Source organism: Rhincodon typus, chromosome 17 (genome assembly GCF_021869965.1).
Source record: "Rhincodon typus isolate 14 chromosome 17, sRhiTyp1.1, whole genome shotgun sequence".
Classification (NCBI taxonomy): Eukaryota; Metazoa; Chordata; class Chondrichthyes; order Orectolobiformes; family Rhincodontidae; genus Rhincodon; species Rhincodon typus.
In genome coordinates, this window is record NC_063348.1 from 29,607,997 (window position 1) to 29,635,433 (window position 27,437).

Here is a 27,437-nt window from a genome sequence, read left to right on the forward strand (position 1 = left end):
GTTATCGATGAAGTTGTTCAAGATTATTAGGTCCAAGACAGTGCTCTAGGCAACCAGGAGCTCTTGTATTGCAGTAGTAGTGTCCCTACCACCAAGCCAGGAGGCCAAGGTTCAAGTCTCACCTGCTTTAGAACACGTATAACAACATTTCTGAACAGCTGATTGGTAAGTATCTACCCTGGGAAACTCCTGCAGTGATGCCCTTGGACTGAAATGATTCACCTCATTACAAACAGACACTGAACAAAGTTCCAAGTTCTTACTGTTTTACCCAGGATACAAAACGTCACAGAATTAACTGGCTCCCCTTCTTTAGTCACCTGCTCCCACAGAGGTCACCACAAGGTTAATTTATAAAAGATTGCCTCACTTGTGGATACCTTTCTCTCTGACCAAACAGCGAATTTCACAAGGCTTTCATGAGGTACCAAGAGAGTAAAACTTAGTTAGGAAATGCAAGATGACTATGGACATGCATTGATCAGAAACGACAAGTTAGTCCAAAAATATAAGTTGCAACATATGCATCAGTATCCCAATCATTTGCAAAAACTGGATGGTGGAATATTGATAGTTGTGCAGTCAATTTTGGGATTTGAGGCTTCACAGATTAGTTGGAATTCTTTTCAGTATGAGATAATACCTAAGAAATTACTGTTCAGTTTGCGGTCCCTTTTAAATCTACCCCTTTGAAAGTTCCTTGACAGCTCAGCAGGTGTGACATTCCAAGATCCTCCAGAAAGCACTGAATTTATACCTGCAGTTGTTTGTTGGCTGTAGGAATCCTCTTAAAAACACAAGTTGGAATTGAAAGCTTGGCATGTCCACAGGACCTGATCAGTGGTTCCTTCAACTAACACCATCTTCCACTGTGCTAGACATGACTCCAACCAGTGAACAGATCATTTTCCCAACATTCCCCAACCCCAATTCCTATCAATCCCAGTTCTGTTAACACACAATGACACATTTTATCAAATGCCACCTTAATATCAAGGGCAGTCATTCTCACCTCTGGAGTTTAGCTCTTTTGTCCAATGCCAGTTTCCCTATTTGGCACAATTCCAAGATGTTAAAATAGAGGATTGACAGGGCTGGGTTTGCCATTGTCAGGCTACATTGAAGTCAGGAGCGAAGTTCATATATTTAATTTTCAAACAGACATTACAGGGTAGATCCAAGGAGGAAAAATAGATAGGGCTATGGGTATAGAGCAAGGAAGTGAGGCGAATTGGACTGTTGTAATAAATAGCCAGCACATGCAGTGGGCTGAATGGCTTCTTTTGCACTATTAGGTTGTGATTCTGAATCCAAATTACATGTATACTCCAAATAATGAAAGGCTAGATGGCTCCCATTTCTGAAACATTAAAACTCAATCATATTCAAACCAGTGTAATTAGGTCATACTAGTAGATTTTACAAATGTAGCTGGAGTAGGAAAAGAACTCAAAAGACTTTTGTTAAACCTCACCCTCAGCCAAATTTTACAACACATCTGCAATGGCTCAATTCAACATAATGTTAACCAACTTCCCCATAACCAGCCTGTTATCCATTCACCTATTTATGGGGAATTCTATCCGACATGCTGTGCTTACCAACAGAATGTGGAGCTTTGTATCATTTCTGAAACATGCTGACTTTTTAAAATACCACACAGTTATTCTTTGCAAAAACGGCAACACCTGTGATTCTCATACTGCCCCGTCATCTCTTTGGTTAAATACTCAGCGCATACAAGTTTTGCAAAAATGTCCTGTGGCCAATAAAAATTGCAGAGTCAACCTTTTGGGAACAGACTTCTAGGCAGTGCACTGCATAATAATGAGAACAATCCATTTCAGAAGAAAAGAAAAATCACCAACATACCTTCTGGTTGATGGTCAAAAGACCAAGACAGTGACCAGAAATAAATTTTGAGTGCAATACATCCACAAGCAGAAGGAAGAAAGTGTCACAGTAAACGAGAGACAAATATAATAGGTCTTCTTCGAAATTAATCATCTTTTATTCTAGCACCAGAAGCTATACAAGGGTATAGTAAGACCAAACTTCAAGGAGTTGATTTATGGTCAGTATCAGAACAGTTGTGTACAACCTTTCAGTGATGCAGCTCAAAGAGCTAATCTCAAACCAAGTTACAAATCTGCTGAACTTGTACTCAGAGACCATTCACAGTCAAACCTAAAAAATATCAGCAGGAGTTTCTCAAATTCCACACTTATGAAATAGATCCATCTTTGTAATACCTGGTCAGAGTATTCTGGAGAATCTTGTAAAACTCTGTAGGTACACTTTGCAGGCACATGACCACATATAGCTGGACACATTCAGCTGCTATGAGGACATTAGGAAATGACTACCACAGTTTTGTAAATTATACGTATAATTGTCAGTTAAAAGTGAAATGTGAGAATTAAATACTCATCTTTACATATACACAAGTTATGCTGTGGAAGCATATTTGTTTACAAACATATAAAAATACTTGTTAACTAGTTTGATAAGAAAATAATGTATAAAAGTATATAGCAAAACATTTAATCATCTTCAATGGAAGGATCAATTCCATCTCTTTATATTACATGAGGAAAAATCAACTACAATTTAGCACTTTGAATCCCTTATCCCAAAATACACTCACATCAAAGGAAGACAAATAGAAAGACTTGGAACTCCTCAACAATGATGTGAAATTGTTTTAAAATAATAAAAAAGAAAATCTAGAATGTTCATATCCAGTGAGATCACAGGTTCTTAGCCACATTGTTTCTTGAAAATCTCTCTGGACTGTTAAAATAAATACAGTAGACTGACTGGATTTGGCCACTGGAACAAACTGCAGCATTACATGAATCTCAGACTCTTACCAACAATGAAGTGCTGTTTAAGGCTTATTTCTGTGTGTGTTATCCAGGGCAAAAAAAAAATCAGTTCACCCTTAGTTGCTGCCCTTTCCTCATTATCAATTGATACGTTTTTTTTTTGGAAATAAAGGATCCTTATGTACAATAGCCGATTAGCATGTAACCATAGCACAAGAAGTTAAATGGCACTTAGGACGAGACATGTAAGCATGGATTTTAAACACTTCACAAGGCAAATTAGCTCAAATCAACTTACATTCCAAATTTTCTTTCATAATTAGTAGAAATATCATTCCTGAAACAAATAGAACTGTGAGACACAAATAGAACTGCAACATACTAAGTAGCAGTCTTAGTGTTTGTTTCCTTAAAATTTAACCTGGAATCTTGAGGAAAGAGTGGCAAATTTCCCTGCTCCTCAAGAGCATTACACAGCAAATTTCTTCATCAGACTAAGGCTCTCTGCGGCCAAACAGTAAGCATGCAGGTAAAGAGGCAATACTGATAGACACACAAAATGATTTTGAAGGCAGAAATAGGAACATGTGGTTTGGCAGATCTGGGTGAGTATAGGCAACATCATCTCAAAATAGGACACAGTGACAGCCACTACTGTCTTTCTCATTTTGCGAAGGTTCTGGAGAAGGAGGACATTCTTGCTCTTGAAATCTTCTGCAGGGAGGATGAGAAAAAAATAAGAGTGAATTATTCTCTCTTTGCCCGAAAACACAGCTTAACAGTATTACACAGCAAAGATTACCAGTTGGCTAATCATACAGAAAGAACAAGTTAGTTAGTTAGTTCCAATCCCTCGCTTCCTGTTCACAGCCTTGCAAATTTACTTTTTGCTAGTACACAGTGCATTTTGAAAACTGCTGTTCAGTTTTCAATACCCCATGGGATTTTGAAATCCAGAAAAGATTCTAATCTGCCCTCTGGATCTTTGGTCAATTATCCTAAACCTCTTTCCTCTGTATATCAACCATTCTACCAGTAGAAACAGTTCATCCTTATTTTCTCTATCAAATAACTCAAACAAATGCAATCTTGCCTTAGCCCACTCTGCTCCAGCCCTAGCTTCTCCAGTCTCTCCACTAAGTGAAGTTCCTCATCTCTGGGACCATCCTATTGCTGTTTCTTTGCATCCTCTCAAAGACCTTAGGTGAAGTGTGATGGCCCAAACTGAGAGAATACACCAGCTGAGGCCTAAGATGCAATTTCTAACTGTTCAGCATTACCTTCCTACTTTTGGACTCTACTTGCGAAGCCTCATCTATTTGATTTGACATAGTCAAAGATGTGTGTAAGCAAACCCCTAAATATCTCTGCTCCAAGCTACATTTAAAATTGTACCATTTTGCTTATATTGCCTCTATGTATCTTTGAAAGGAAGAATCTATCACTTCCAAATTCAGTTCACTAAATTTCACCATTTATGTTCTTTTGTTATTAGTTATGAATATATAATCCTTAAAAACAGCTGTGTGAAGGAAGCTGAAAGAGATGCAAGGGTTTAGACAATTTCTGGGCTGAAGAAGATGTACCATGTGACTTTTTGGAACTAAGAGTTAAAAGTTAATTTTAGTTCATCTACTGTTTACAAAATGTCAATTACTTTTTCTTCACAAAGGGAAACAAAGCTTTGGAAATAAGATATGGGTTGTGGGACTTTAATTGCTGAACAAACTAGTTTGGAGGAGGCCCTGTGCTGCAGATTGCCTTACAAAATGCCGGAGTTATGGTTCTCTCTGTAGACCTGTGGGGGTCTCTTGGGCCCACTTTTTTTTTTTTAAAAACTTTTTTTTGTTTTAAATCCCTATCATCTCTCATTTGTGTTGTCATCTGTGTGTGAATGTGTAAGCTTGAGATTTATTCTGCAATGCTGCTTAGTCATTAACAGGTGCGCTATGAGGAAACCTTTACTTCCAATAACCAAATTATTTTTGAGTTAACTCCAGAATCCTGGTGCACATTTCCTTTATCCTGGAAAAGGATACAAAAAGTAGAAAATAAAAGGAAGACCATTTGGGTGGTTAAATAAAACATTTACATTTTTGGTACAGCGCAGAGTACAACGGTTCAATTTACCAGCACATTCCTCCCAGAGTTGCAACACATTCTCTTTACTGTTTATTACAGGCCCAATCTTGGTGCTACCTGTGCTGTGATTGGTCCACAGTGATCCCCAACAGGCTATGCAAAACTGTACTGGTAATGACTTTCATTATCAGTAAGTCAATCATCCTCATGCCTCCTGATAACATGGATGTGCTCTCCACAAGGCCCCGTTTGCTCAAATTAGGTAGTTCTACCTGAAACAATTTTATTTCAGCAACACTTTCTACTTTTGACAAGAAATGTAATTTCTGATGTCAAGTATATTGAACCATAGTGTTAACAGAAAGTCATTCATTAAAATTCATAGCTTGTCTGTCAATGATGATGAATTCTTCTCAGTATAATCAACTTTTTCACTTAAAAATTGAGAAGTTCAACACAAAAAGACAAAAGTTAGTAACCGATAATGTTTGAATAAGCAGATTTTTTTCACCCCTCAATGATCAATCTTTATTCTCCCAATGCTTTCCACCACTGCAATTTATCATTTGATGAAATCAAAATGATCCTTATCGAGTGAAATGTCCTTTAGGAAAGGAAACTGCCATCCTTACCTGGTCTGGCCTACATGTGACTCCAGACTCACAGCAATGTGGTGACTCTTAACTGTCCTCTGAGCAATTAAGAACAGACAATAAATGCTGCCTAGCTAGCGATGCCCTCATCCAGTGAATGAAAAAAAGAAAACAAAACCTTCAAATTCCATTGTTGCTGAACTTGTAAATTCCAACAAATTCCTCCCATTCAAGGAAATAACTGAGTACTCAGCTTTATATCCAAGATTTTTAAAATAAAAATTCAGTCCTGTGATCATGAAAATTTGAAGGAGAATTCTACTTTCCAGTTCAATTTTGGAAGCTTCACAGCAATCACTCCCAAACAAAGATAATAAGCTCAGAAGCTAACTATTCCCACCTTATAACTCGGACTAGTTCATGAAAAGCTTGGTCTACATTCAATCGAATTTTGGCTGAAGCCTCCATGTATGTTACTTTGAGCTGCCTTGCAAGTTGCTGCCCTTCTTCTGATGTCACCTGTAGAGTGAAAATTTTTAAAAAAAGTTACAAGCATTAATAAAGCACTTTGCACAAATTGCATTAAGAAAATAAACTGGAGAAGGGTGGTGCAAGAAACCATTTGAGCAAGTTTGGAACCAAATCCTGGAATAAAATTCAGTCAAGCCAGTCATGGTGAAAAATACTGCTTTGCCAGCCTTTACCATGTAAAAAGTTGTTAAAATTTCAATAACTCAAATTTCACGAGAGAGAGTTCGGAAATATTTGTTCTTTTAACATTTGTTTAAAAAGGTGAAATTATGAAAACTACAGATATTTTAAGTTTTGAAAGGAGGATGCTTTTACAAGGAATAATAACATGTCGTCCAATATGGTGAACAAAAGGCTATTCCAATCATTGCCCATGGAAATCTAAATTGGTCTAAATCTGTGAGCTCCCCCCACAAGCTCCCCTACTTCAAAAGAAAATTCTTTGCCTCAGTTGAGGGATGCCAACTGATTATTGACTATATAAACTAAATGACGAAAACCCTGTACGCATCACAATTACCAAGTTAAGTAGCATACAAATAAAATGTTAATTATTACCTCATAACAATCTTCTCCCACCACATTTCCTTCCCATCAGGTTTGCATTGCAGCATTATACAAGCTTCAATAGTTATAAGCGGCATTTTCAATGACTTAGATTTTCTGATAGTCGTTTCTGAAACGTAGATGCGATTTGAGCACTGGGGCTCTGCAGAATCTCCGATGCAGCTCAGTCCATAGGAACTGCCTAGGAAATTGAAGATTCTGCTGGGTAATTTCCCTACACCTGGAACCCTCTGAAAGTATCCATTTAAAACAGAGGATTCCACTGCAGTTAAGTAAATACTTGAGAACTAGACTTATAAAAACCTAGTTTAATCTTGATATGTATTGGTATTTCCTGACATAAATGTGGACCTCTTTCTTAATGTAAAATAAAAAGAGTGAAATGGCAATCTGTATGCAATTGCCACTGCTTGGAAATATCCAGCCCTGTGGTTACAAACAAAATTTCCTTCATCTATCTGGGCCTCTCCTTCTTCAATTGTTAACTGCATCATCCACTTCCAGTTTTCTTACTTGCTGTCTGATTGCAACAGTCCTTACTTGATTTCACCCTCATACATGCAAAGCATCTCCACAAATAAGAAGTTTCTGCACCCACAATATTATTATCTCCAACATTGATAAAAGATCCATCCTTGCTCCTGTTTCTTTATTTAGAAGTTGTCCTGTGGCTGCATTATCAAAATATGCGAGGTCAGTTTTCAGAAGAACACTGACATATCCCCTCCCATTACTCTACTATCAGAATGCTTGCCCAAAAGGCTTGGATAAGCCTTAATTTCTTCCAGTCAAAAACTAGGAAGACTTATGCCACTATCTTTGGGTTGCAACACAAACTCCATATCTGTCTCATCTATGCCAGTAATCTCTAATCTAGGGAAGAGACAGCATTGGCACCAAATCATGTTTTTAAATAATTTATTGTAGAGACATGTCATGCTAGAAGACTAGCAGATAGCAAACATTACAAAAAAGGAAGATAAACTATAAATCAGGAAACCACAGACAGATAGCTTAATACTGTTGGTCAAAAAATTAATGGAATCCTACTAAACGCAAGGATATTGGAACATACAGAAATCCAAAAAAGTCAATAATGAGTGGTCAGCACAGATTTCAAAAATAACTACAACATGACTAACAAGTTTTGTTTGAAGAGGTAAGACCAAGAAAAGAGTAATGCAGTAAATGCAATTTATTGAAGACTTTCTGAAAATCTCAATAAGTTGCAACGTAACAGTCAAATGAATATGGTCGGGTGATAAAAGGTAGAATAGCACCAATGCTGAAAGCAGTATCGATAATTTAAGATTTTAGAACCAACAAGTTCAAATTTGCACATGACACAAAATTGATGGTATTGGTCAACACCAAGGAGTGCAACAAATTACAAGGAGACATTAACAAACCTGCAGAATTGCCATTTGAAAGACAAGGAAGATTAACATTCAATGCTAATATCATTCATGTTATTTAGGGAAGAAAACCTGCAATGGTAAACCAAGCCCTGTCAATCCGATTAAGTTCTCCTTCTGAACATCTGGGGGCTTGTGCCAAAATTGCAAAAATTCTGTCTGACAGTCAGTCTCTCAGTCTCATGACTGACTGATAGATGGATGGACAGAATATCCCAGGTATCACTATCACCATTCCTGGGTATGTCTGTCCCACTGACGGGACTAGCCCATCACAGATAGTTGCAGAATGGTTTACAGCCGAGGTGGAGTTGCAGTGGGAATCCTTAATATTGAATCTGGACTCCATGAAAGCTCATGGAATTAGATCAAAAATTGGCAACTTGATGATCACCACCACCATCTACCTCCTCAAACCCTTCAGTTGTTGAATCAGTTCTCCCCATGTTAGTCAAGGCTTGGGAGGTTGCAATGAGGGTAGCAAGAGTGCAGAATGTACTCTGAATGGGGGACTTCACCATCCATCATAAAGACTGACCAGGTGGCACTATTACTGATCGAGCTTACCAAGTCCTACAGCTGATAGACTGGGTCTTTGGCAAGTGGTGAAAGAACCAAAAATACAGGGACAAAACGAGTTGACTGCAACCATAAACCAGTTGCAGATGCGAGTACCACACAGTCCCTGCTGACAAGACCACATCTTAAGTATTGCGTACAGTTTTGGCCCCCTTGCTTTAGAAAGGATATAATTGCATTGGAGAAGGTTCACAAGATTAATTCAAGAGACAAAAGGCTCGTTTTATGGAGGAAAGACTGAGCAGGTTAGGCCTATACACACTAGTATTTAGAAGATTGAGAGGAGATCTAATTCAGCTATATTCCTTTCCTCCTTCACAAGCTCAGACACGGAAAGTCCACTGACAATTGTTGACTTGGTGACTCCTCAGATACTAAAGCTGTGTCATGTGCATCAAGATATGGACAATATCTAGGCTTGGGCTGACAAGCGGCAACATGAATGCCATACAGTGCCAGGTAATCAATAAATCCAACCAATACCCTTTACATTTAATAGCCTTGCTTTTGATAAATCTTCCACTATCAGCATCTGGGAGATTACAGTTAGCCAGTAACCTAACTGGATTAGACATAAGTACTGCTGCTACAAAAGCAGGACACAGGCTAGGAATTCTGTGGCAATTAACTCAATTCATCACCCCAATGCCTGTCCACCACCTACAAGGCACACATTAGAACTGTAATAGAACATTCCCGCTTTGTCTGAAGAGTGCGCCTCCAAAAACACTCCAGCAGTTTAGCACCACCTCGAACAAAGCAGCCTGCTCAATTGACATTCCATCCACCGTGTCTCAGACCGACTGTCTTCTTCACCAACACACAACTGCAGCAGTGTGTACCAGCAACAAGATGCACTGCAGTAAGTCACCCAAGCTGTTTCAACAACAATTTCCAAACCCATAATCTCTACCTTAGAAACAAAACAAAACAAAAAACTGCAGATGCTGCAATCCAAGGTAGACAAATAAGAGGCTGGAAAAACACAGCAAGCCAGGCAGCATGTGGAGGAAAGGAGCAGTCATCGTTTCGGATATTACCCTTCTTCAGGGATGGTCCTGAAGCGGCCCCAAAGCAGTTGATGTACCCAAAATAAAAGAGAAGTCGCCTGTTTGCCATGGATGTTCTATCCCTCCATAACTCCATTCCCCAACAGGATGACCCGAGAGCTCTCAGCTACTTCCTTGACCAGAGCCCTGACCAATCCCCATCTACCACCACTCTTCTCTGCTTGGCTTAATTTGTTCGCTCACTGAGCAATTTCTTCTTGAATTCATTCTCGCTTGCGCCAAGTGAAAGGAGTGACTATGGGCACCCGTATGGGTCCTAGTTATGCCTGCCTCTTTTATAGGGTACATGGAACAATCCTTGTTCCAGTCCTACACTGGCCCCCTCCCACAACTCTTTTCTCGGTACACTGGCAACTGCTTCTGTGCCACTTCATGCTCCCACCAGGAACTTAGAAAAATTTGTTCATTTTGCCTCAAATTTCCACTCCTCTATAACTTTCACATCGCCCATTTCTGACACTTCCCTTCCTTTCCTTGACCTCAGTCTCCACTTTGGGGAATAAACTGTCAACTGCCACCCACTACAAAGCCACTGACTCCTTATAGCTACCTTCCCCACAGCTCGTCACACCCCACGTTCTGCAAGGACTCCATCCCATTCTCCCAGATGCTTCACCTACATCACACATCTGTTCGGATGATGCCATCTTCCAAAACAGCGCTGCTGACATGGTTTCCCACCCACTGCGGCTGACAGCGCCCTCAACTGCATTCAACGTATCACTCATGCTTCCGCCCTTGCCTCTTCCCATTACTCTCAAAAGTGTGATTGGGTTCCCCTGTCCTCACTTTTCATCCTACCAGCCTCTACGTTCAAAGGATCATTCTCCACCATTTCAGACAACTCCAGCAGAATGCCACAAAAGACATGTTCCCCTCGTCTGCATTTTGCAAGGATCATTTCCTCCAAGACACCCTAGTCTATTCCACAACCACCAACACCACTCCTCCTCTCCACAGCACCTTCCTATGTAACTGCAGAAGGTGCAACACCCGCCCCTTCACCTCCTCCCTACTCACCATCCAAGAGCCTGAATAGTCTTTCCAGGTGAAGCAGCATTTCACCTGTACCTCCTCCAGTCTTGTGTATTGTATTCACTGCATCCAATGTAGCCTACTCTACATCGGAGAAACCAAATGCAGACTGAGTGAGCACTTTGCAGAACACCTCCGGTTTGTGCACAAGCAAGACCCCGACCTTCCCGTAGCTGGTCATTTTAACACAGCGTCCTGCTTGCATGCCCACTTGTCTGTCCTTGGCATGCTGCAGTGTTCCAGTGAATAACAATACAAACTTGAGTAACAAAATTTAACTTCAGACTAGACACTTTACAGCCTTCGGGACTTAAAATTGAATTTAACACTTTCAAATTGTGAACCAACTCCTATTTCTTCCCTTTCTTTCAACTTTACATGTTACATTCTCAGTTATCATGTCCTCCCCAGTGGGACCCTCTGCTCTTTCAAGTCTGACACACCATTGTTCTGCCATTTTCACATTCCGATCAATTATTCTGTACTAGCATCTTTTCTCCACCAGTATGCCACAAACCTCACCCCAAACTATAACATAATGCCAAACCCTCCACACTTCACTTGAACTCCGATGAGGAGTCATCTAGAATCAAAGCATTAGCTTCCTCCCTCTCCACAGATGCTTTCTGACCCGCTAGTTCCTGTAGGAACTAGTTGAGACAAACGGCCCATTTAAGGGAAGGCTGGAGAATGAGGAGATGGAAGGGAATAGAAAGTTATGCTGATCGATTTAGAGGAGTGGAGCATTGAACTAGTTGGACTGAATGGCTGATGTCTCCTTTTACTCATTGCTCCATCTCTGGGGCAAATGGGGGAGCTGACAATTTAGTTCTCTGCTATCCATTCTACGTAAACAATGTTTTCCTAAATGGCCTTTTCTCCATGCTCTGCAAACTTCACCTTGTCCAAAACTGTTATTCATAAATTATATCCCACAAGTCTATAACTGCCCTTGCTGATGCTCATGGCTTTGTCCCCCTCCAACTTTACAGCTTTCTCCAGCCACCTTAGAACTGTTCCTCTGAATATGTCCTAAGCATTCCCCATACTCAGACACAGTGACAACGCACTCAAGCATTCAATTTACATCCTGTCAAACTCCTTCTTGCTCTTCCTTCAAGATTTTCTTTAAAAAAGAATGCACATTTTGGACCAAATGTTTGGCCAACTCTCACAATAGTTTTATAGGAAAAGGAATCCAAATTAAAAGTATTATAACATGGGACATTTTTCTAGGTCACTATCTAACTGCCATTTGTTGCACAGTCAATGCCAGTGCTAATCATATCCCAAGAACAAAGCAAAATGGCATGAGCATTCCTTCTGAAATTTAATTCAGGTCGAAAGACAGCAGGGATTGTTACAACGGATTGCCACCCAGTGGTCTTTATTTCAGATGTCGATGTGGGGATACTGGTGTAGATGGCTAATAAGAACAAAACTAGTATAGCTGTGACTTCTCCTGACATCCATTCTAGACTCAAATAACCAACAACCACTTGTAGAGATACAAAAGACCAACAGATGCTCATTGAACTGGATCCCAGCAGCGTATCTTCAGCAAGTATACAAAGCAGCAACACAGAATGTTGTTTGTTCCAGTTGCATAGTGTGGTCATAATGCGAGATGTAAAATTTAAATACTGATATTAAAAACTCAATTCATTGATTTTATTTAAACCTAATTAAATGTCATTCATCCTAACGGTAAAACAAATAAGATACACTGCATATTCTAAAACTCACAGCCCTCAGAAGGATATACCCATTTATTTTTCAAGGTCTGAATTTAAAACATTCATCTGGTTAGAACTGGTATCATTTTTGAACTGAGACTAGGCAAACTGCTTAACATTACAACATCATCTCAAGGTGGAAGTGAAAGAACAAATGGGAGGTGGGGCTGAATTTGGGAGGAGATGGCACAATGTAATCTCCTTATAATGCAGACATCCACTGAAATATATTACAATCACAGGAATACACTAACAAATGTGAACTACTTGGCATTGATACATGGGCCATCACAGAACAGATCTATCCAAACAAACCTCTTAGAAATTCACACTGGAACCATTATGTCAATGGAGGTTCCAAAAGCTCTTGGCAAATTACTGATAGGAAAGCTGCCGTTTCCATTCCTCTTTGCAAGAAAGTAACAACTGGTTCCCACAGAAACAGCTCCATGGAGGCAGCATCAGGAACCGAGAACTTTAAAAATAACAGCAACATTTACCACTTTTGCCAGCATTCAAGAAACTCTACCTTAGGTTAAAACCTAACATCTTAAAGACAACCAAAAGGGTGTTTCTCGGTACAGATCTTGATCAGAAAGATGCCAAATATTGACCTTGACGGGTAAATTTCAGTCTCAAAAATATAGTGTGTCACTGTAAATGTCTGGAAAGGGTCTTTGGTCAATTTTAAAATTAAGTTTTAAAATTTTGCCCATCAATAGCAAAGGTTTTCAAACTAAATGTCATGTAATTTTGAACTGAGTAATTTTATCTCTGATTAGTTTCAGAAACACAAGACTTCGATTTTATTTTTGACAATGATTTCAACCGTGGCATCATGCTCTTCTCCTTGAAATGTGCAGCAAGCTAAAAGCACAGCTTACAGTGCAAATGGAAATGAACAAAGAAAATCAACTACTATTCGAGACTGCAAGAGGTTCAAATTAACATCGCATAAAGTAATTGTTTTCACACAGGCTTCCTCATCAGTTGATCAATTCAGGTCACACCAAAACAAGTCAATTACTTCATCCAATCTAGATTGTTAGGAACATACACAAGTCATTTGCTTTCATTAGGACTTCTACCCTGTTGTATACTCTTTATTTGAGTTTACAGAGATTTGATCAGTTGCATTATTATGAACGATGTCAGTCACAAAAAGAATCAACATAGAGATGTCCTCATGAAATCAAATTACATCAAAATAAACACACTAGTAGTTCTTATGAAAGGACATGTACCTGAAATATTGTGTTTCTCCATAGATGGTGCCAGCATTTTCTGCTTTTGCAAATAAATTTTCATCCCTTATTATTTTAAAAACTTACATGTCACTCCCACTGCTCAATTACATGACATCATGGCCAAAAACCAGACATTTTACAACAATAATTACAGACTTAAAATTAAACACTGCTGTGAGCACATGGGAAACATAGCAGGGCAAAAGATAGGTAGGGGCTGCAAAAAAAAAGACCAAAACGTCATTACAAGCTGAACACATCAAATCCAAAAAAAATCCCTCAAGACATACATACTGGCAAAGCATATATATTGTTAATGCTTCATGTGTGTTTAGAAGCACGCATTTAAAACTTTACCATTCTAAATTTTCCTCATTGTTGACAGAGATAGGAAGTCTAAAACTATAATTTAGACTAACAAACACCAACAAAAGCTTTCAATCAGTAGTCCAGTACAAAGTTATTTTCTGCACAGTTATTTTCAGCTATTGACAACACAAGTTTTCCAAGCCGTCTTTCAATAAAATATCATGGAACTCTCCCACAAATTAGGAAAAAAAAAGCATAGCATCAGGGCAAGTCATTTAACTGCCTAGGACTGAAAACAGAATAGGAGATTCCAAGAAATCCAATTTCTTTTGAAATCATCTCTGGTTTAACCACCTTCATAGGCAGAATGTTCCATGTCAATGCCACTGACTGCATAAACTGCTTTTGCTCTTATTCCCCACTGCATCTCTTGCACAAAACTTTAAGACAATACATCCCAGAGCTTTGGACCATCGCATGATGGGAACATCTTTTCCTTGTCTGTCTTACTTAAGTCTCTCACAAGTTAGTACAACTCTACCAAATCTCCATTAAAACCTCTTTCGGTCCAAGGGCACCAACCCTAGCTTGTCCAATTCTTCCTTGCAGCTACCATCCCTCACTCCTGGAAATATCCGGAAGTAAATCTCTGTACCCTCTCCAGAATGCTTACATTCTTCTTCAATTATGCAACCAGAGCTGGACACAAGAATCTAATTGTAGCCTGATCTAAAGGTTCAGCATAACTTCAACCGATTTTGCACTCCACCATTCAATTTATGAAGACCTAGATCCCATAAATTTGGTTCTGATAATAAATATATCACATATGTTCTGTATGGAGTTAGAGAAAGTTAACACAAATACTTCAACATTCTCAAAAAATATTTTAGTTACTATGATCAAACAAAGTTCAACATTTAAGATGGTTCTTGTAAAAAGGTGCATTTATAATTCTTTTTGACAAAAGGATTTGCTATTTTAAACAAAAATAGGCTGTATTCATTCTGACATTTCAGGACACATCAGGGAGCCACACATGAATCAAAACATTAAAATCAATAACCCAAGGAACTGCTGAACTTTCATTTGAACAGAGGCAGTAAAAGTTCAAAAACGTCACTTCAGTGCTCACCTGCCTTTGATGCTCCAGGTCAGCTTTGTTACCAACAAGGATCATAGGGAATTCATCGCGATCTTTTACTCGAAGGATTTGTCTTTGGAACTTGTAAATTTCTTCAAAGCTGTAAATGAAAAGAAAATTGCACAACTTTTAAAAAGTGTGCCCTTACCATACAAAGTTTTAATTCACTCAACCGAACAGTTAAACATGACCTATGTTTAGCTTCATAACCATAATTTGGGTCCAATAAAAAATGTAATGAATAAACTAAAAATTAACACCAAGAATTCTTACCAATTACCAAACAATGATTTAATAAAAGTTACACATTTCATGTCTGATTCATATAGATGAGCAAATGTTTGCAAAGAAAATTATAGACTGTGGGCATCACATCCAATGCAATATCGTTGTATAACAAATTAACCAAAACACTTCACTCGTAAATCCTTTGAAATCACTGATCACCATCTGAATCAAGTAATTCATCGTAATTTTAATTTGGGCCCCAACTCCTCAAAACTCTCTCAGCAGCACATTGTTCCTCCGTCTACCCAAGCTGTTCGTTCTTTAGTCAGACATGACAATTGAATTCTCCCCCTCCTGTTCCAAATGCGTTTTCAGGCAATGAGATGACATCTTTAACATTGCGTCAAACAGGCAACATGATCTTCACAACCATCCTTATATTACCCTAAAAGGTTAGTTAACAGCTCAAAAAGTCAATCATCTGCTGACTGACCATAAAACTCAGTCATTTATGAACAGTGAAAATGAGACTTTCCACTCTACAGTAAATATAGCATTGCAAACTTTCTCGTGGGTCATGTTTTTAAGCATACCTTCCTCTATCAGTGACAGAGAAGACGAGCAGAAAACCCTCCCCTGTTCTCATATATTGTTCACGCATGGCTCCAAACTCCTCTTGTCCTGCTGTGTCTAAAACTAGATGGCAAAATAAAAACTCCACGTTATGAATGATACTTTCTGTAATCTGCTTTGTTGTATGGTCTAAGGAAAAGAGGTGCGTTGCACAAAATGATCAACCACTGCATTTTCATGAAAAGAATTGACAGTACTTGGATTAGAAATAATTTCATCTACATCAACAAGGATGTTAGAATGCAAAAGTCAACTTGAAAAATCATAAGCACTCAGATTTCAGGGCTGTGCAGAAGGGCAGGTACATGTTGGGAAAATAGCAGATAATTTTATAATTACATAACCATCTTCACAGCCAGGTTTCACTTTTTTTTTTCAAAAAGCTGTCCTGCAGTTACTTATCTGAACTCATTAACCGTTACCAAATCAGATTCTTTTGGATTTCTAAGATGTGCGGAAATTGAACTAACCTTTAGCCTGATATACTAAATTACCTTCTTTTGATTTTTTTGGATCATCAACTATTCGGTGAGTAAAGTAAATGCAGGCAAAATTAATTGAAAGTCAATTGCTCTTTGGTTTTGCCCATTATTTGAAATCAACAGCATGCTGCAGACCAGTTGATTAAATTCTTATCGCAACACTGGTGTCATTGTTGATGTTTGTGGTTTATGTAAAGGATTTAGACTTGAGAGTTGCTCACTAAATTCACAGATGATAACTGTTTACCACCCCAGCAACATCTGGGAAGAGGCTGATCAGTGGTAAATGGAATTCAATCCTGATAAATTAGATGTTGCACTTAGACAGAACAAACAAGGCAAAGAAATAAAAACCGAAAGAACTGCGGATGCTGTAAATCAGGAACAAAAACAGAAGTTTCTGGAAAAGCTCAGCAGGTCTGACAGTATCTGTGAAGAAAAAAAATCAGAGTTAACATGTTGGGTCCAGTGACCCTTCCTCAGAACTGATGGTAGCTGGGAAAACATTGGTTTATATGCAGAAAACAGGGAGGGGAATGCGGCAGGGAGTAAACGACAGGATAGAGCCCAAAGTCAGAGAAAAGCAGTTTGATAGACAAAGGAGTTGATAAAGATCTGGCTCGGAGGGTGAATAGCTGTTAATGGAGACTGTTAGTGGCTAACAATAGGTCGTGTGTAATGGCAGGCTATGTGATAACAAAGCCTGGTGTGTGGGGTAGGGGGCGAGGACAGGGAAGAGTTTAGGCCCTAAAATTATTGAACTCCATATTGAGTCTGGAGGGCTGGCAGGGTCCCCAAGTGGAAAATGAGGTGGCGAAGAAATACATGATGAACGGGAGGGCCCTGGAAAGCGCCAAGGATCAGCAAGATAAGGTACCAGTAAGGTGGATAAAGTGGTTAAGATGATGTATGGGGTATTTGCCTTTATTAGTTGAGGCATAAAGTCTGAAAGCAGGGAGGTTATGCTGGAACAGTATAAAACATTGTTCAGGTCGCAGCTACAGTACTGTGTATTAGTTCTGGAATCCATATCATTAGGAGGGTTGTGATAGCACTGGAGACCTTGCAGAGGAGATTTACCAGCAAGTTACTCTGGCTGTTTGAGTTATGAAAAGAAATTGGACAGGTTGGAGTTGTTCTCTTTAGAGCACAGGAGATTGAGGGGGGATATGATTGAGATGTATGGAATTTATGAGAGGCATAAGATAGTAGACGAGGACAAGATTTTCTGCTTGATGAAGGGGGCATAGATTTAAGGTAAGAGGTGGCAGGTTTAGAGGAGATGAGAGGAGAAAAGCATCTTCAGGTGGTGAGAATCTGGAATTCTCTGCCTGTAAGGAAGGTAGAGACAAAAACCCTCATTATATTTAAGAAATATTTAACTGTACACTTGCCAAGGCACACAAGGCTATGAACCAAGTACTAAAGGATGGGTTCAGAATAGTTAGGTGGCTGCTTTTGACCAGTAAGGGCATAATGGACTGAAGGGTCTTTTCTCCTGGGCTACAGACTTCTATGACTTTATGACCATCAAGTTTGCCTTTAACACATCACAAATCAAAAATATTTTAGTGAAATTTAATTAGTGTCTCAATTATTTCATACCGTCACACTTATTATGAAGATTCTAACATGGATAAGCAGATTGTTCCTCTCAACAGTATAAAATTAGCTACGTTACAGTTAGCACAAACACATAGTTGGCATCTAAGTTGGAGTCAACACAATCCTATTTTTCATTCTAAAACAGACTCTCTAATCTAAAAAGGATGCAAACTACACGCAGTATAGTGTAACAGAAAACTTGGATATGGATTTTCCAATGGCCAGACAATTCATTCCTTGGAAGTTGCACATTTGGGCTCTGTGGAATTGCCAGTGTAGAAGACACAGGGGAAGTTGAAGATTCCCCTGGGCAATTACCCTATGCCTGAAACCCTCCAAAAGTCTCCATTTAAATTGGAGAATTCAGTGGGTTCTGATGAAATTGAATGAATAGTTACTCAAGAAAAGTTGCACTTAAAATACACGGTCCAACTCCTGATACTGATTCTAATGGCCCAATATTTACCCCATACTGCCTAACTACATTTCCCAAACTATTTACATTTGCCCAGATCAGATCTGACCTGCCCCTCTTCATCCACACCCCCATGCCCTCTAAGCACACTTGCCCCACCTCCACCACTCATCCACCCCAAACCCAACAGCCCCCTTCTCCTGAATCTACCCTAAACAGTGCGCAATGCACCAGGCCCCCATGACACTTTGCAAACCCCCCACACACCCACCTTTTTTTCAACTTATCATTTGCCAGCAGCAAGCAAATCGATTGCCTTCAATTCCGGACCTTGAAATTCCAGATTACAACAACTGACTGCTTAGGAGCATAGGTTGCCTTGTCCAACAGCACTGCACTATGAAAGACCTGTCAGAATGTAACTATGGCTCCACATGTCCGAAGAAGCCACAATCTGCATCTCTTCTCAGAGATGCAGAGCTCTCTCCTTCTGTAAAGGAGAAGGGACGGGAACAACTGCTTGGAAAATCCAGCCTACGGTTTCCAAATAATCATTCAAGCATGGTTTAAATTTATGGATCATGCAACCTTGTACAAGGATGCCCATATCACAGTCTGCCCAAAAAAACATGAAAGCATTTACATGCACGTGGCTAATCGGATTCAGATTACTTACTATCCAATCTTGCTGCTCTGTCATCAATAACACATTGCTTGGTATAGGAATCTTCAATTGTTGGGTCATAATCTGTTACAAAGTAAGACTGTAAAGCAGTAATAAGATTAGAAAAGTATTTCTTCAAAAGTCAATTTTCCCCCCCCTTTTAGTACAATTTTATGTTCATTGGTAGAGAATTGTACATACTTACAATTTGAGGCACTATTCAGCGAAATAGATTGCAGAATGATCCAGCACAGAAGTCAGCTCTTTAATCTGTACTACCTTTTCAAGAGTTGCAACTCTATCATTTTCCCTCTCATTCATTAATTCCACAAAATCTGCCTCTTTCCAACAGCAAAAATTCAAGTGCTCACCTCAACCAAATCCCCATTAAATAGATCAACTTCATGCCTATCATGCATATCAAATCTCTCAACCTGTTTTTTTCTATCAGCGGAAATTTTAAAATCAAAACTCTTCATGTCAAAACTACTCCAAACATTACTGACTTGCATTAAATATAAATTAAATTACATATTATTGAAAAAGACAAGTTGCTATAACAAGTGCTCATCAGTACAAAAATGCCAAATTTCAAACAATAAATCATAACTTATGGATAGGAAATGAAATCTTCTTTGCTTTCCCAACCTCAATAAGGGACTTAACATTTCTATGTTGTAGTGCCTTTTGTGACCATAAGGTGTCCCAAAGTTTTACAACCAAAGTGATTTTGAAATATTAGTTTCTATCCTAATATAGGAAATGCAGTAGCAGTTATGTCCATAAACTCCCACAAGTACCATATGACAATGATCAAATAATCAGTTTTTGCGACATTGATTGAGGGATAAATATTGTCAGAACATTGGGCATAACTTCCCTGCTTTTCAAAATAGTGCTATGAGATCTTTTACTTCCACTGCAGAAGGTAGACAGGGTTTCCCTTTACATGCTCATCTGAAAGACAAGGCCCCCAACAGCGTAACACTCCCTTCAGTACTCCACCAGAATTTCAGTTTTGATTTATTGCAGTTAAGTTCCACTCCAAGGATTTAACATGAAAATCAAGGCTTCCACTCTGTACTCACAGTACTGAGTGGGTGCTGCACCATCAGAGGTGCCCTCTTTCAGATGGCATATTAAACAGAGATTTGCTGTCCCTCGTGAAGACACCTTATTTTCAAATAAAAGGAGGGTTATTCCCAAATGTCCTGATCAATATTTATTCTGCATTTCAATATCACAAACAAATTATCTAGACATTATCACGTTGCTATCATTGGAGTAGTAGTGTGCAAATTATTTACATTTTTCATTTTACAACAGTTGACTTCACTTCAAAATTATTTAAGTGGCTGTGAAATCCTTTGAGATGTACAATGGTTGTTATAAGCACTATTTATATGCAAGTCTTTCTTTCTCTAACTACAGGTCATCACAATTGTCCACACCAAATTCTGTCCATCACCTGACTAGTCCAAAAGTCATATATGCATCTTTGCAGTTTGTTAAGCTTCTAACTTTGTACTATTAAGAAAACTCCAACATCATATTCCTTAGGCACAAACCCCAAATTGTATCTTGGCCCCGCAACAAAAAAGTGGAGGCATTACTAACATTTATGGCATACCAGCAGCAACACATCCTCAACATGAGCAAAAAGCATTACTCTTTGCAACTATCAGCCATCCAGCTGTAAAAGCATGTTGTTATTTTTCTTCTTATGCCCTACATGGTTTTATCATTTTGTCACATTTTAAACTTAAATTGTAATTTAGATTCAGGCTTCACAAAATTGCTGTAATTTAGATACACTATGAACAAATAAAAATTAAATTAACTTTTAAATAATAGAAGCTCCAAGTCAAAGGAAGCATTCATTGATAATATTTTCTCCCATTTCAAGGTCAGCACCTTCCAAACATGCAACCTTTACCACCTAGAAAGATAATGTCTACATACATGGAAATAACACCTACTGCAAGTTCCTTTCCAAGCAGCACACCATCCTGACTGGGAAATACATTGCTCTTTCTTCAGTGTCATTTCGTCAAAATCCTGGAACTTACTGCATAATGGCACTGTGGGTGCAGCAGTTAAAGACAGTGGCTCTTCAAAAGCAATTAGGGATGGTCAACAAATGCTGCCCCAGCCAGCGGCACCCCACATTCCACGAATAGAATGTTTAAAAAAAAAAGGAAACCCGAATTACCCAAGAGTACAAGAGGGTCAATATTCTTTCCCTCTCTCCAGATTTGCCATGGACCTTCTCCTGATAGACCCCATTTCACATAATGACTGGGATGTCTATTCACTAGAATGATTTTACACAACCGATAGCAACTCTATGCTAAGAAAATCTGATAAGCCAACCTACACGTCCAAGAAAACATACTTAAATGAAATCAGTAATAAGAAAGGAAATTTCTGGTTAAAGCTCATTTTATTAAATGAATTCTTACGATGAAAATTTATGGGCTTTCATTCATTGTCAGAGATGCCCAAACATCTTTCACGCGCAACTCAGCTCACCAGTCTCTGCGTGAACAACTAACTGAGCTGCAGCTATCATATGTTGGAAATGCCATACTCCCCCAACCACTAGTGTGCTGCTTACACACATGCTTATGGTGTAATATCTTTTGAAAGATCTGTAAATGAATATTTTTGGGAACTAAACAGTACAGTGCCTATATACTGGTACCACTGAGATCTGGACTCAATGCAGGGATAGGCGATGGCCTAGTAGTATTATCACTAGACTACTAATCTAGGGAACCAGATAATGTTCTTGGGACCTGGGTTTGAATGCCACTAGAGCAGATGATGAAATCGGAATTCAACAATAATCTGGAAATAAGAGTTTAATGATGAAACCATTGCAAATTGTCAAGGAAAACTGTTCTAGGTTAGGGAAGGAAATCTGCCACCCTTATACAGTAGGGGTGTGGGTCTGGGTGGGATGCACTTTGGAGGATCAGTGTGGGCTTGATGGGCCAAATGACCTGGTTCCACACTGTAGGGATTCTATTCCACGTATGACTTCAGACTCACAGCAAAGTGGTTGACTCTTAACTAGACTCTGGTCAGTAAATCCAGTCAGTGATGCCCACATCCCATGAATGAAGAAAAAAATTTCAGCCTAAACTGAAATGATCGCTGCAAGTGCCTACTTTAAACACTGAAAACAGAGTCTTAATCCACGGTAGTTTCAACAGTAGGTGGGTATTGGACACTGTACAGAAAGCATTCCTAATTTGAACTAAAATGATGAAATGACAGCATTTTTGTTAGAGAGAAAATAAATGTTATGTTGGTGCAGTGTGTCTGCACATTTTTGGCAATGCAAAGGCAGCTTTAACTACATGCATTTGTTGAGTCACACCAGACTTGTTGAGATTTCTTATTGCAGATACTGAACCCTAAGTTGATAAGAGTTCCATTCTCCAGCAACATCTCTTACTTTGAGCAAGCACAAAACATATACTTCAAACAACTCTACACTTGCAACACAATTAAAGCAATTTTATGCATGAATATAATCCCCCATTTAAGACATTAAGGTCATTCCAAATACTTGCTGAAATATTTCCAAAAATTAATGATACTTTGACCCTTTTTTTCAAGTAATGGCAAATCTATTAGTTTCTTAAATTCAGAAATATTGGACATGCAAGCAAAATGAGCTTTTTAGGCTTAGTAATATTATTAACTAATATCATGAGTACCATCTCAAGTGCAGAGTTCTAACTCAGCTAGTGAGACCCCAATAGTGTCCCTACCCCTGGACGCAGAGACCCAGGCTCAAGTCCCATCTGCTCCAGAGGTGTGTAATGCTATCTCTGAACAGGTTGTTTTGAAAATAGGTTAATTTAAAAAAAAATAAACTCAGCTAGTTGATCATATCTTGTGATCACTGTCTCAATTCAGATATATTAATGGTGGAGATTAGTTAGGACAATGGGGAAGCAGGAAAAGACAGATGATCCAACAATGCAGACTGCATAGAAGGAATCCCATGTGAGGTGATAATATGAAATTGTGTCAATTTTGGTGTTTGTTATTCTTGACTAAGTCTGAAGAATCACATCAACTACTTCGGCCTCCTATTCCATTGAAGTGTCAAGCCTGAAACAATAGTACAAATTAGTCAGTAAGCGACACAAACGGGACAACCATTGTGCGTGTCAAACAGAGGCAGTCAACTAGTTTCAATGGTTCATAAGGCCATAAGATTCAGGAGTAGAATTAGACCATTTGGCCCTACTAGTCTACTCCGCCATTCAATCATGTATTTCTCAACTCTATTATCCTGCCTTCTCCCCACAACCCTTGATTCCCTTACTAATCAAGAGCTGTCTTAAATAGACTCAATGACTTAGCCTCCACAGACTTCGGTGGCAACGAGATCCACAGATTGACCACCCTCTAGCTGCATAAATTCGTCATCCCAATTCTGAAGGGTCATCCTTTCACTCAGATGCTGTACCCTCAGATCCTATTCCATCCTACCAGTAGAATCATCTTCGACGTCTACTCTATCATAATATGAGACAGACACGGTGACCCAGAAAGGGAGAATGCAGTCTGCAGCTTGTCATTCTTCTGGTTTAAAAGGAGAAAAAAATTTACAGCTAAGGCTGTAGCATCAAAACAAGGAACCATCTCTAAGGCGTGAGAAGGCATTAGAAATAGGCACACCTTAAACTGATGAAGGGACACAGTTGTCAGATTTCACCTCATTTGTTTAATCAATAAGGTTTATTTTTAGTTATAATGTATATAAGCTTAGTGATGATATGCCTCAATTTTCAAGTATTGTATTGGGATATTGTTAAGAAAACTTGAATTTGAAAGGGTCACAAATGGTAGAGTCCCTGCCACAGGCAGGAAGGTCAGAGTTCAAGTCCCACCACAGGATGTGATCGTCACGAAAGGGTCTCATAACATGTCCAAACTGTTATTAAAGACATTATTTATTATTAAGTTGACATGCCATGATGTATTTTTAGGAAAAACAGGAGTGAATGGAGATGGTAGTTGGGACACATTTGAGATCACTGAGTTGACCATTAGCAACGAACAGAAGACAAGAACGCAACACTGATTGGCCATTCTTTTAGCCAGAGGGCTGTAAAAGGAAAATGGCAATATACAAATATTGATGGAAAAATGAGAGGACTACAAGAACAGCTGGTAGCTGCCTCTATATAGACGATTCATGTCCTGCACATAGTCAGTAGAAAATATTCAAAGGTAACGTTTATGGACAACAAACTCTCCTGCAAAAATAAAAACTGAAAGGACTGTGGATGCTGTAAATCAGGAACAAAAACAGAAGATGCTGGAAAAGCTCAGCAAGTCTGGCAGCATCTGTGAAGGAAAAAAAAAACAAAAATCGAGTCCAGTGACCCCTCCTCAGAACGCAAGAGCTCAGAGGAAGGGTTATCAGACCCGAAACACTAACTCTGATTTTTTTCCTTCACAGATGCTGCCAGACCTGCTCAGCTTTTCCAGAAACTTGTTTTTGAAGCTCTCCTGCAATCTGAATCAACCTGGAAGCCAGTCACAGAAGATAACAGCTCTGTCAGGGTGTCTGGTCATATGCTGAAAGTTAAAGTAAAACTGTTGCAGGGAAGTTAGGAATGCTCTACACATTGGACAAAATCTGTAAACATTGGATTAGAAGTTGGTTAATTGTGTTGACTTGGGAGCACAGACTTGAACTCAATATTGTAAAAGCTTTGCGCAAAAACAGTACGAAAATAACTGAGGATCTTACACTTGCCCAGGAGTAGTACGTTTCACAGGACACTTGCTGGGGGCAGAGGAGTGCACTAGAAGTGGAGCACTTGGGAGGAAGATAGTACTTGCATGGACATTGCCAGTCAACAGGCTGTCACAACAATCCAATATGACAAAAAAAGTCTCAGATTGAGGAATGCCATAAATATCCAGTACTAGTGATTCAGTCAGCTAAAATCTGTACAACACAGTCATTTGGAAAGCCTACAGTCTGTTGTGGAAACAGCTTTCTAAAAAGAAGGGGATGCGCAAGGGAGCTTCTGCAATTTTGTAGAGGAGGGAATTGTGGGTTGCAAAAGGATCCACTGGAGCTGAAATGTTAAAGCTGCGAAAGACAGCTGGACATATGCTGGCCAAGCTAAAATCTCAAGAGATATTGAGACCAGAGACCAAGACATAGGAAACAAGGGAGTGGCCCCACAAGTCTCAGGATCCATGGGAAAGACAGACCGGCATGCATTTAACCTTTGTAACTTACCATTCCTCGAAGAGTTAAGTATTAAACTAATCTTCATTTTTGCTAACCATGGTTACTCCGGGACAAGAACTTCCATACTTCAGGATTGATATCAAGCTCAAATCTCTACAGTAGTGCTCTAATCAAAGGAGGTGGTGGGAACAGTCAGTTAGACCAAAAAAAGGTGGACAACATGAATGTGTGCCCTATTCTGTATACCACTACTTAAAAGCTAGCTTTTAAAATGTCCTATTGCTTATTGACAGCAAAATAGCTGCCATAAATTTTACTATCATTTTCAAATCAATTGACTTTTCCTCAATAAGTTAGAATATCACCAACTGACAAACCTGCCAAGAGACTGATGAACAGTGATTCTGTTGCTCACGATTCATGATACAGTTGCCCTACTCGGCCAGCAAGTCACTTTGAAAAGAATGCTGTTCAGGGACCACATGCAATTCGCTTTACCAGCTCGTGTTACAAGGTGATCCATGCGACCAAGAAATGGAAGTCTATTGATGCCAATTTGATACAGACATCTAGAAGTCACAACTTAGCAGCTACCATAAGCCAAAACAATGTTATTTAACATCAGATTTGGGGAACATTTTAGGCAGCCCTGCAACGTTTTAAAACTCTAACGCCACTATGGAAGTTCTAATGGTATTGAACAATCACTATTTTCAGGGAATGATTTTCAAATGTGCGTGTCAGGCAGCCTCCCACCATTTACTTTATCTAATTTACAATCTAATGTTTGAAAGAAAGTAATGTGTAAATTAATAATACTAATCTCACTCTTATACTTTACAGACTATTAAACTAGGTATAGGTAATTGAATAAAGAAAAAGTAGGAACAAAATAAACTAAGGTTTAAGTCAATGTTGTAAAAAAAAACTTGTGATTAAATAAGTGGCCTTCTCAATAATGTCTCTTGTATGGTCTGCACAAGCATGATACAGGTTACATCAAATCAGTTAATATACTATACTCAAAAATCCTTAAAATGTTCAAAAGTCGAGGTTAAAATTATTAGTCTATTGTAAATAGATTAAACTTGCCAAAAGTAAAACTGCATTTTATACAAAAAGAAGCCTGCTGATAAAACTACCAGGTGTTCGTAAAGCCTCAAAATTCCAAAATACATTTTGAATCTTAAATGCAATCATTGCAATCTCGTACCAAAAAAAATCTTGAATCCTGTACAGCAAAACCACATTTACAGTATGGCACAGACTTAATATGCATGTACAAAATATACTCATGCGTCTGATTATTCAGAGTCAGAAGTTTACATATGTATTGCAATTGACTCCTTTGACTCAAACTGCTCACAATAAAGAGACAGCACTCTTCATTCTTACAACTCACTCGTATGTTCAACATGCTCGCTACTTACAGGGTCAAAAGGAGTTTTCTAACTACTGGAATTATTCTGATTAATTTATCAAATTTTAATATAAAAGAATTCTCAAAATATATATCACCATTCAAATCTAATAAAAGCAATGACTAATATTTCACAGCATAACATGGCAGCTCCCTCTGGAGTGCAATTTCAGCAAAGCTCACAAATTAACCACAGAAAGGACGCCTCACCTTCAGCTACCCCTGACCCTTCCACCACCAAAGCCCATTACACAATGATCTGTCACAGTAATATTTACTAGAAAACAACTTACTGCAAACAGATTTAGGAAACAATCTGAAGTGAATCACGTCTTGATTTGTCAATCTTAAAAATTAAGCCAGATTTTCTGTTGTCGACCATCTCCAAAAAAATGACTTGTAGAAGGTGAAAGAAAAGTATCAGGTTCGCAAGAACATTATATACAAAAAGAAGCCTGCTGATAAAACTGTTTCAGAGATAGTAGGAACTGCAGATGCTGGAGAATCTGAGATAACAAGGTGTAGAGAACTGGATGAACACAGCAGGCCAAGCAGCATCAGAGGAGCAGGAAGGCTGACGTTTCGGGCCTAGACCCATTTCTGAAGAAGGGTCTAGGCC

General features: G+C 38.9%; 1 protein-coding gene across 3 annotated transcripts in view; it reads right to left on the reverse strand.

Moving 5' to 3' along the window:
- Window positions 1-1,987: 1,987 nt before the first annotated feature.
- Window positions 1,988-27,437, reverse strand: part of rras2 (RAS related 2) — a 78,046-nt gene continuing 52,596 nt past the window's right edge. The window contains exons 1-6 of one of the 3 annotated variants that reach the window (XM_048607003.1): window positions 19,369-19,648; window positions 19,176-19,263; window positions 15,958-16,060; window positions 15,128-15,236; window positions 5,904-6,022; window positions 1,988-3,542 (exon numbers count right to left, since the gene is read on the reverse strand). In XM_048607003.1, the coding sequence (XP_048462960.1) occupies window positions 3,455-3,542; window positions 5,904-6,022; window positions 15,128-15,236; window positions 15,958-16,025 (384 nt within the window). In that variant the 5' untranslated portion in view covers window positions 16,026-16,060; window positions 19,176-19,263; window positions 19,369-19,648 and the 3' untranslated portion in view covers window positions 1,988-3,454. Of the gene's footprint in view, window positions 3,543-5,903; window positions 6,023-15,127; window positions 15,237-15,957; window positions 16,061-19,175; window positions 19,264-19,368; window positions 19,649-27,437 lie in introns of those variants that run through there. The other 2 variants (XM_020519262.2, XM_048607005.1) reach the window with 2 other exon arrangements.